At 35.6% G+C, this 11,448-nt stretch overlaps 1 protein-coding gene across 3 annotated transcripts; it reads right to left on the bottom strand.

The window, feature by feature from the left end:
- Positions 1 to 1,789: 1,789 nt before the first annotated feature.
- LOC134532828 (SUMO-conjugating enzyme UBC9-A) lies at positions 1,790 to 11,231 on the bottom strand. 3 transcript variants are annotated; one of them, XM_063369743.1, is made up of 6 exons: positions 11,201 to 11,231; positions 8,568 to 8,648; positions 7,418 to 7,501; positions 4,365 to 4,482; positions 3,832 to 3,976; positions 1,790 to 2,501 (listed from the first exon to the last, which is right to left on the bottom strand). In XM_063369743.1, the coding sequence occupies exons 2-6, from the start codon at positions 8,631 to 8,633 to the stop codon at positions 2,435 to 2,437; spliced, it is 480 nt and encodes a 159-aa protein (XP_063225813.1). In that variant the 5' UTR covers positions 8,634 to 8,648; positions 11,201 to 11,231; the 3' UTR covers positions 1,790 to 2,434. The 3 variants fall into 3 exon arrangements, with proteins under 3 accessions (XP_063225813.1, XP_063225812.1, XP_063225814.1); XM_063369742.1 differs by lacking the exon at positions 11,201 to 11,231 and adding an exon at positions 10,961 to 10,996; XM_063369744.1 differs by lacking the exon at positions 11,201 to 11,231 and adding an exon at positions 10,893 to 10,913.
- Positions 11,232 to 11,448: the final 217 nt, after the last annotated feature.

The following is an 11,448-nucleotide window of genomic DNA, read 5'->3' as shown; positions in this document are numbered from 1 at the left end:
ATCATACAAGCATGTAAACCCCCTTAGAAGCACCATATTCTGTGAATGCCAGTGTTTACCCTTAAGGCCTGGGGCCTATCTTAATTTTTGACAAGTAACTGCAACTTTAATCTTAATCTAATATTTAAGCTTTTTCAAGCTTTCAGCCACATAATTTATCATTAGATTTTTTGACGTGGTAACGTCTTATAAATCGATGAACGCCGGCTGCACGCACGAAAAATTGTCACGTTCCTCCTGAGCCGAGCGTGCAAGAACCTGCCAACCACTGTGTGAGAAAAACTTTTATAATGTCAAACAGTTTAAGGCGGAATTTTTAACTAATTGTTCGTAATTACATTTAATCAAATAATTTAAATTATTTGCAAAAACTGTAAATTAAATTTGAAAATTAAAATGTATGGAATTTTTCATCAATGTTTTCTTATGACGTTATCACATAAAATTATTGTCCGTAAACCGACTTTACAGACTGCCGTTACCCGCGGTCTCGGGATCGAGACCTGTGGCGGTCCTAGTGGTTTTCAGTGGCTCTAAAGGAAATCTCCAGCGGGCGCCAGGTTGATTCGAGGATTAACCGAGGTGGTCGTGGGTTTTTGCCCCTGCGTGTTCCACTAGGATCGACGGCTATTGATGGTGGGAGGGAGCCCCTACTCCTAACAAGCACTGGCCCTAAACAGTATAGAGGACTGTTTCCTAATTGTTCAGGAGGCGCTTACGAAATAAAGAAACGGTATTTAGGTGCTGGTTTTTTAATCTCGCATCTCACATAGTGTGGATGGGGGCACAGGTTACACAATTATTACACTGGACAAAAAAATACGTTGGCACTACATACACTCGCACTGATAATTAATTACATATTACATGGACGTTACATTGCGACACTTGCAAACAAGGTCCCTACATTGATTTGTGGGTCAACGAAGAGTTTGGGTGGATTAACGGCCACTCCCGTGATGAGCTGTAGATAGATTCGTGCCCGGGGTCACCTGTGTGAGTCGCGGGACCACGAAGATAATATTAAGTGGCAAAGTCTTTAAGATTGCAGTCGGCAGGCGTACTCTCGATGAATTACGTAAAGTTCTGTTCGCGGAAGTCGGCCCGAACCGTAAGATGACTGCGTCGCGAACCTTTGTTCCGTGGCGAGCAAAAATTAAAGCGACCGGGATAAGCCCTGCACCAGAAAAGGGCACGGTGGCACGTGGAGAGAGGAAAGAGGTTTTAGTGAATTATTATAGTTACCAGAATGAATCAGAAGTACAAAAGTTGAAGTCTCCCTGCGGGATCACACGTCCGCCCCGGCCCGTGTGCTTGTTACCTTATTGCAGTGTACACTTAATTTTACAGCACCTAAATAAAATATTTCTGCAAATCATCAGTATAAATATTGAACTTGAATCAATTTAAAAAATTTGTATATCTGGTCATCTTTAACATAAATGAATTAAAACTTTTGACAATAAGATGTGCGCTTGTGTGTGCTGTAAAATGCTATATATTGCAGCTTAAGTGCTTAATTTAAGTAGAAAAATTATTTAAAAAAAATGGTTTTCAAAATATTCTTTACTTATACACATCAAAGGAAATTAATAAATTAAAGAAAATAATGGACCGGTGATAGATTTAATACATTCTTGTATACAAGTTCGCACTTCCATTGTTACAACACTGGCTAAGCTTTGAATTTAACTGCTATGCATCAGTAACTATGAATACCAGAATGAGATATTTTAATTTTTTTATAATCTTTAGGGTAAAATAACTACACAAAAATAAAACCAGAACAATGATGTAAAACATTTATTCAATCTTAGTGCTTTACGATACTGATGATATGCAGTCTTAAAACCACAATTACACTGGTGGTTCGAATTACAAATGTTAGCTATGTATATATTCATTCTAACATAAAAAGCACTAACACAAATACATAACGAAAACCACTCATTTATTTAACCTAGTATGCATATGGATGTACAATTTGAAACACTACCATAAATCATTCAAGTACATTAAAAATAAAAGATGATTATTTAAAAACAGAAAAAAGATTGTACTTCATGACTTAAGATGTGCTAAGAAGTCTATTATAGGAAAATATAATGCCTATGTATAGTTAAAATACCTACTTGTTTGGAGACTCTCTACCTTCAGAATCTAACCCATTACATAACATTAACCTACAATGAATAAATTAAATTAATTACTGTTTGAACTACATATGAAACTTCTTCGCTAGGTGTTAAAATACTACATTTCAGTTCGTATAAAAATTAAATCATTAACATATTAAATTGGGTATAAAATGTGCATATGCAATGTCTTTTTCTTTTAACACACACACAATGAGTTCTTGCATTTAACAGCACAAAAAAGAGCTTGTATCTGACAGAGAATTCTTCATTGCTGATCATGAGCTGCAAAAGACGATTCACTCCTGTGGGGCCATTGCGCGTGCCTGCGCCCGCACTCGCTTCTCGTACTCCAGCCTGTTCTGGCTGCAAACACCACACATGCCTTTGTTAACGCAACAACACTGCAGTTGATCAACACAGCAAAGAAGAGCAGGAATCATCAAGTAATACAGTACTGTTCAAGATAGCATGTGCCGGTATGCCCACTCACTGAAAATGCAATACTGCCATTATAGACACACAACTGCAGATTAAGACTAAATACCATACATCATAAAGTTTTGTGAGGTAAGTAACTCATAAATACAACAATTATGTACATCTGTTTTACACTTAGTTCTTGAAAATTTAATACACAAAAAATGCCTACTATCTCATTTTTAAAATAATTTTGTTCAAATAAGCAGTGCCCAAGATAAGCCAACATTTATAACATAAAAATACAGAATAGAAACTACTTAAAAGACATAACAGAACACATTAAAAGACAAAAGGCATAAGCTATTTTTAATTGCAAATAAGAAATTACAGGTGATTTTTAGTCTATAATTTGTGAGTTTCCAAGAAAAGGAATTTTTACTTGTAACTGTTGTGAAAAAGATGAAATTGTTAAATGCATTACCTTACTTTCCGTTAAAAGCATTTTTTTTTCCGGTTCAATTTTCTTGCAACAAATATGATTATTTTGTAATAAGCCATATCTATCACTAATACCATCAACTTCTAAGTCAAAGGACTCAATATTCAAGAGAAAAAATTCTAAGAAAAATATTAGATATAAAGTAGGTAAATGAAAAATTCAATACTGATAACCTCTGAAGTTACTAGGTCAATTTTTTCTTCATACCTGCTACCATTCCCCAAGATAGTGTACTTTTACCATGGCTTTTGAACGAATAAAATGTCAATGTTGTCAATATAATGTTTCTTTATTAATTTCAATTTCATTTAATTGAGTTATTAATCATTCATATGGCCTGCTATAATTTCACGGGTTAACAATGAAATCCAAAACCCACTCAGTTACTGACTGATCTATGTATAAAAGATTCTAAATTTAAAAAGCTGACATAGGTTCATCATATGTCATGTCATACAGCAGCACTAACAAAGGGTATGTTGCACCCTTCATGTACGATAAGCAGTGGAAGTGTTTTCTGCCTGTACACATCCATGGCGAAGCACATACACATCATCTACTGATAAATGTTACTTTTCATTGCTATTTAATTTTTGCTGGGATTTATTTGGAATCTAATAAGCTTGCAGCACAGGTGCCGATGATAATGGCCTAATCATAATGTATAATCTGCCCATGAATAATCAAAAGAGTTACCTAAATTGCAGAAATTTGAACGCTAGTGAGTTTCTGTTGATATGCTTTCTTTACATCTAGCCAGTGACATGCACTCACCAGTAAATGGTGTACGCTTCAGCTTGGGCGGGATCTTTAATGTTGGGTTCATTCAGAAGATCCTGTATGCCCAGCAGGATTTGTTTGATTGTTATAGCTGGGCGCCAATCCTTTTCCTCATCCAGTAGAGAGAGGCAGACTGTGCCTGCAGTACGCACACACATAGACACACTTTATTATGCCAAAACTCAGGTTATGTAACACATTCTGTTTATTGTCTTCATTACAAGCAGGAATATTTGACAGGTTTTAAGATTTTCTCACACTAAAAGCAACAAAAAATCTACAATACATAAACTAAAAAATTACAAATAAATAAAAACACATAAATGTCCCATTACCACCATTCTCTCCACCTATAAAAAAACTAAAATCACAGATTCAGAAAGGATTCTTCAACATGAATTTTAAGGATTCTGAAAGACAACAGACAACCCTATGTCAATCCATATTGCATTAATTACCACTTAAAGCTAGAACAATTTTTTCACACAGTATAAATTATCAGTTACGTACATTTTATATGAACTAACCTGATGGATAAACATTTGGATGAAACAGAGGTGGTTCAAACTTGCATTTAGGTGGACTTGAAGGATAATCATCCTTAAAAATCATACGCAGCTTGTAGAGGCCACTTTCCCAGGGTGTCTGCAACATGACACCAAAGCTGTGAAAGGTGACGAAAATCCTACATTGCTTTCCCCAATGTGACGTCACCATCACAGTCGTTACTGCATATCTGTGCAGTTTGTGATTACTTCATTTATTTATTTTATCTTTGTCGTATTTCTCTCAGCATTTAATTTTTTTTGATCGTTGTTGCTGTGTTATAAGCTAAGTACCTCTATGGAAATGGGATACGAGAATGTATTAAAAAAAAGAAGGAAAGGTTTTGGGAAGGCCATGTATATTTAATTTGTTTTTTTGTGAATAATGCTTGATCAATATAGGACGATTGGATGGATTTTAAGTAAGTGTACAGATATGATTTGTTTTTAATTAGAATGAGAGTTAAATTTATATACTATAATGTAATAGCATACGCATTCTTGACGCAAATGAATTGAAGTTATTAATATTTTTTTTTTATCAATAATAAGCACAATATAAATCGTCTCACACCCAGAGGTTGAGCAAGTAGTTTCAAAATTTTCTCCCTGAGCTAGAAAAAAAAACTGGACATTGAAAAATAAAATTATTATTTATTACTATTATTCCAACATACCATGTCACAAACCTAATGACTTTTGATTAAGCCATGTCCAACGTAAATCCAGGACATTAACAAGTTAAAGGTTGTACCGTCTGGCTTATTAATAAACTTACCTTTGATATGGTTGTTAATGATAATAAATGGTAATATTTAATGAAATTGAAATAAGGCGTCACACCAATTTACATTATTTCCCCCTCCCCCCCCCCCCCCCAAGCTTTTCCTACTAGCACTACACATAAAATTCTACTGAACTGTGCATGGTAAACTAAATACTACTTTAAGGACACACACATATATTCACTGCTAAGAGAACACTGTGCTAATAACTTACATACTTAAAATACGGGAATCATAAAAGAGAAATAAGGGGAACTTGGCCTGCCAACATGAACCCTCAAAATTATTATTAAAAAAAAAAAAAATCTTTAAATCAATTATGAATCATTTATCTAAATTTAAGGCATAAAAAAACATATTTTCCCAGGGCCTCATATGTATTAACAGGTTAGTGTCTCAAACCACCAGGACGAAAACTACTGAAAACTAACGTAACGGTTACACCAATCCAGAAAGTCATGCCATTTATTTTAAAAAACCAACAGTTACTATTGTGCAAGAAGTCAAATTTTAAATCACCAAGAAAACACAATCTTTGAAAACAACTACTACAATACACACTAAAATTGATTATTCTAAATGATAAATATTTTTAACAATTAGTATGTTATCAATTCTTACCATCACATTACCCCACTAAAACTGAGTCTGTAATAAACTCCATACCCCTGATAACATAAAAGTCACTTCTCATATAATTGTAAACCTCTTTATAAGAGCGATAGTAAAAGCTATGTGGAATTCTACAACAAATTCTGATCTTATACTACTGCCCAGCAACTACATACTGCCACTGGGACGAACATAGTTGGCAACTATATTATCACCAAAAAAGTATGTACAAAACTTTACACATTTCTTTAAGTTACGATGGAAAAAATATATATATAACTGTCGTATAATTTTTGACGTAAAAACATCTTTGCTCATTACAGTGATAGTTGGTCCAACAGACTTGCACAACAAAATAGTCAGATTTGAATCTCTAATAACTATGAGATTAATATGAGTAAACAATGGTAAAGTCCAAAACAGATAGATAATGTCTGTACATGTGTTTGTCACGCAGTATTTTATTTGCCTGTGACATTGTACCGGTGTAGGCGCACGCGCGTTATTACAAAATAATTAAAGATGTCGTCTCTTATTCTCGGAATTATAGAAAATGCAAGTTGCATTAAAGAGATTGATAATTAAATTACATACTAATATAAAAAACTTATTATTTTATCCTGATGTTTACACAAAAAATCTACGGCATGGACCCGAACTGCACACTTCTCTGGTTTTATTTTCGCAAATTGTAAAAATGGTCTGCTCACTTTTATACCTACGTAGCTAGCAAACATTGTGTTAACATAATTATGAAGCTCGTAAAAGATTAACAAAAACCTGCAAAATGAAATTTCAACCTTAAAATACGTGAACAATATAAAAATACCCACCTCAGTGATACAAGTGCAATTAGCAGTGACAAAAGTTGGTGTCAATTTTTTTAACTTAAGTTTAACCAAATTAGTTTATCAGAATATGAAATGTATTTTTTTTTAATTGTGGTTGCATCGAATTTAGTCACCTAAAGGACTAATATAAACAAAACAATTATTGGCTTTTACTTACCTTAGGGCTAGTGTTGTGTAGGGCAGCAAACACAACCAAGTGTAAACTTAAATAAAAACTATTTTAACTGAAAAACTTATAATACACAATGAAACATTCCCCTTGCAAAAATAAAATTAACTTTTTTATTCCAATTTCATGCAAACTCCTACACGACTGCGGGCAGTACCCAATCTTAAAACTACTGTGATTTTCTTTCCCAATGGTTTGCACATATACCACTAATAAAAGTAAACATCCCGCACTCACACTTTACTAGGTGCATATGATTTAAAGACTTATCTTTATCTTTATCATTGTGACCTTACAACTCCCATCAACCTAAAACCACATTACTGATGTATTCACAAGATGCAGCACTAGGATATAAAGTAGAGCCTGCATGTGCAGGAACTTACTACGGCGCACTAGCAGTAACGTGGAAACCTGTGTAAACGCAAGGTCAGCATCCATTTTGCAAATTTAAACTCAACAAATTACAATAACACTTAGATTTAGTATCTATTACCCTAATGTCCATTAATTGATAATTTACTGCACTGAGATGTTATAAATTATTATATATTTAACATACGAGAAAAATGTATGATCATGCTTAACATATATATACAATATTATATGAAAACTTACATTTCTTTTACCAGGGATGGCACATTCCCAGTTCATCAGATTCAACGACCCATCCGGGTTCTTCATGGGCCGTGCAACAAAACCCTGCAAAGAGACCATTTTGATAAGGTTCAAGAAAGCTCTCAAAACTATCTAATGAAAATCTAATAACACAATGCACTATAACGGTTGAAGGTAATTGAGGATGGTGCATGTATATTTGAACGTCGCTTCTTTTTATTGGAAAGTGTAACTGTATTCTGGTATCCCACAAAATTCTTAAGCCTGGCAACAACACAGCTGATTGGAGCTCATGGCTGGTGGCCACAAGTCCCAGGTTTGATTCCCGGCCTGGATTCAGTGGCAGGTGATGTTAGTTCCCTCACAACCGTATCGTGATAAATAGTTAACTTAACACTTAGGGGCATTTTACTTCTCAGGTTAGTCTTTCACAGAGACTTGTTGAATGTACACAAACAAAGCAGACAACAGTACATGCCACACGGCGGTAAACATGTACGTTATCTGATTTTCTTTACAGTAGACGACCAGTACAGTAACACATGTAAGACTGCGACGGGACTTTGCAATGTTGGGGCGCTGGCCAGAAGAGAATGGGAGGAGGTTACAAGTCAGCAAGACGAGACTGCAAAGATTTATAAGAAACGAGTTGCAGCGAGAGAGAAGAGGCAGGAGAGAGTAGGGGCGGATGAATACTAATATCTGGGGTGGAGGAAACAAGTGCAGTGTGTGGTGTGGAAGTGTATGCGAGCAAAGAGAGACTGCGGAGGGGATAGGAGATAGATGCACAGACCATATTTGGTGGGTGCAAACCTTGGGCGGGGTTCGCTAAAGAGAGGAGGCAAACAGAAAGTCTGGTGAGGCTATTTAGAGCTGTCAGGGGAAAGCAGGCTGTGGCAAGCTGGGAACAGGCTGCAGAGGGCTTGTAGAGCCCATGGATGGAATTTAAAAGGGAGGGAGGAACTCCGGTTTGGGAGAGTTGGCCCAGGGTTGAGGGGAAGGTGATTGACGCGAGAGGTTGTAGGAGTTTCAAAGGTGGAGATTAAAGGAAGTTTAATTGAGGTATAATAGCTGAGACTCAAATACAAGTATTTTCAATTTGTCAAAAACAGACCACACTACGCTGAACACAAGAACAATATAAACTTACAAAAGGATGTTCCCTCCTCCAAGCCCTCCTCTCCTCAGCCAGTCTAGCAATAGCTATTCCAGACATCTTCGTCACTCTCACCTGCAGGAAAGACAACATTAATGCAGGAAATCATTTGTGGAGTAGTTAATTCAAAAATTTATTTGACACAAAATGAATGCCAGTGCAGGCTGACGTTGATAAAAAGGTTTCCTAGTTTTCCAATATAACTGAGAAAGCATTGCTATTCGGAAAAATAACAAAGAAATACAAAGATGCTAACAATAAATAATTTAGCTAATATTCTTACAGAGAGGCTTTTATATAAAGTGAAAATAAAATTGTAATATATATTTTTGAACATTAGAGGCATGTATTTACCCTGAAAACAGCATTTCTAAATCCCTAATCTTTTTTGAGAAATCACAGTTTATAGCTTTCATTACAATGTGTGTTATTGATGTGGCCATTTTTTTATTTTCCGTGTGGTATCTGTGTTTGTTTTGGAGAAATTTAGTAAACAAAGGTCTTGTTTTGATAATCAATGGAGTTAATAAGAAGATTGTATTGAAATTATATGGGAAATTTTAAAGTTTCTATTTTTGTTTGTATGTTTGTAGTTTTTTTAAATAACTAATTTCATTACAGAATCTTTGATTTCTGACATTTGCATTAAAAATAATATTTTGAGTCACGTAGTAAAATTATTTAATATATAACTCTATAAAACTGAAAACTACATGAAGTATCCCAATCCCCTCTAAAGGCCCCGGCACAAGACAGTCCAGCTCCCAGTTCGGACAGGTCTGCCGAACGGACAGTTTGGAATGAATCGAGGCCCTTTACACACACAATCAGTGCAGGTGCTCAGTTCAGACCAAACAGAAGCATTCCCCACTTATAATCAGTCTTGTAGTTGATGTTGCTTGTATAGTTTCATCGTCAAATACGGAAAACTCTTTTGATGTTGCAATTGTAGTTATACTTAGTTAGAAAAAAACATTGAAAAGCAACCAAAGAGTAGAAACAAAAACCTCTGTCATAATCTGCTGATGGACTGATTGTTTAAACTGACATTTGGACTGGCGAGATGCTGTTCCCATAAACGGCAGTTCGGACTGAAGGCTGTCGAGTCCACAGTCCAACATGATGTAAGCCATCAGTTTCGCCAGTCCATCGGTTCCAATTGATCCGTCCACCATCCTTGCAAGCGCGCACACACAGTAGTTCCAAATGATTCGAAAACATATTAAAGCATAAACAAAGTATTTTAGAGTTGTTCTTTTTATACGTAAACGAAACTCTCCTGACCCTTACCCAAACCTAACCCTTTGCTTCATAATACTGGAATTACAATGCCCCGACGGCCCCGACACAACAGGCCCGACAAGTTCAATAGCCAATGAAATACAAGCTCGCCGTGACGTCAGCCCGACAAAATACGCACCCCGACGCCCCGCAAGGAATAGATTCTATTTCTAATTTCGTTGTGTCGGGCTGACCGACAGAAAAGAAAACGGCAACGGAAAGGAAACAGTACAGAACTAAATTTCAAAAATATTTACCTACTTGGTAAAACTTTTTGCTGAAAAGTGAAATTTCGTTTTACGTGTGGGTAAATTGAAAAATTTGTAGCTTGCCTTAGTCTGTTTGTATAAACATAAATAGATATCACAGTCTTTATGGTTAAAGACGTTATTTTAGAATCCATCTTTTTAATTCTTCGCACAGCTAACATCAGGAGTATTTTTCTGTCCCTCACTGACATATCTTTATCTTGTTTCCTTGTAAGTATAATAATTTACTCTTTGTTTTACAAAACAACTTAACCTTACTTCGTATCGCAGACGACTAAATATTTTTTTGCACTTCAACTGTCAATAATAAATAAAAGAGCCTACTTTGTTTTTAGCGCATTCTATAATGCATTTTAATTGAAGTATTTAGCTTGGCACGATTTGCCGAAGGCCAAATTGAAAATCGTCGGGTTATTTTTGTCGTGGTATTGTGACCCTACGCTTTTAAATCTGTCGTGCTGAGATGCTGCATGACAGTTTGTCGGGCCTGTCGTGTCGGACCCGTCGGGGCATTGCGATTCCAGCTTAACCCTAAAGAAATCTCCCAGTTATGTTACTACCATCTTTTCATTCATAGATATATCCATCTTCCTCACTATGCCATGTGGCATCTTTTTATAAGCTTTCTCAAAAATCTATAAGGCACGCATCTATAGCTTCCACCATGTCAAAAATCCAGCCCTCTGCAATTGTCAAGCCTATCCTAAAGACATTCTATTTACTGCTATTTCTAACAGGGTTTGTAGCAAGACTACTAGCATAAACTCACAAATCAGGAAACTCCTTTAGTTCCAAAATGTATGAAACAACAACGACGTTACTACTGGGACAAACTACCAATATTATTTTATCAGCCATTCTCCTGAAAAACCTTTCAAAAACAGTCTCTAAGTCTCTTACAGACCATGTTAACTTAAGACAAATTGCAGTTAACAAATAATTTATCAACCTAATTAATTAAAACTGCAATATAGACACTACAACCATTATTCCTTAAATAAATATTTATACGATCTACAAAACTTGAATTAATTGCTTAAATTTGTTAAGTTCAGCTTTTAAAACAAACAACATTACCTCTCAAAACGCCAATGAAAAAACCAAAGACCACACACCGAAATACGAGATGTAAGAACCAGAGAGTAGGACCAGGACGGGATAATTCCATTATGTTTTTTTTTTTTTTTTTTAACATTATGCGTGGCCTACAGCTTGACGCCAATTGGGCAAAGGGCCATTGTGTCATAGTGGAATCATCATTAGTAATTCGTAGGTAATCAATTATCATCATGTAAATATTACACCCATGCCTTACCCGGGACTCG

This window comes from Bacillus rossius, chromosome 6, assembly GCF_032445375.1.
Source record: "Bacillus rossius redtenbacheri isolate Brsri chromosome 6, Brsri_v3, whole genome shotgun sequence".
NCBI lineage: Eukaryota > Metazoa > Arthropoda > Insecta > Phasmatodea > Bacillidae > Bacillus > Bacillus rossius.
The sequence above is the reverse complement of the archived record's forward strand: the minus strand, read 5'-3'. Positions and strand labels throughout refer to the sequence as shown.

Bases quoted from the DNA above. Each gene is read 5' to 3' on its own strand.
- LOC134532828 (XM_063369742.1), bottom strand. From the start codon at position 10,981: ATGGCTGATAAAATAATATTG. The intron at 8,649-10,960 runs GTAGTTTGTCCC...TCTTTCCTGCAG, and splicing joins TGGCTGATAAAATAATATTG to GTGAGAGTGACGAAGATGTC. The intron at 4,483-7,417 runs GTAAGTTTTCAT...GTCATGTTGCAG, and splicing joins CCATCCCTGGTAAAAGAAAT to ACACCCTGGGAAAGTGGCCT.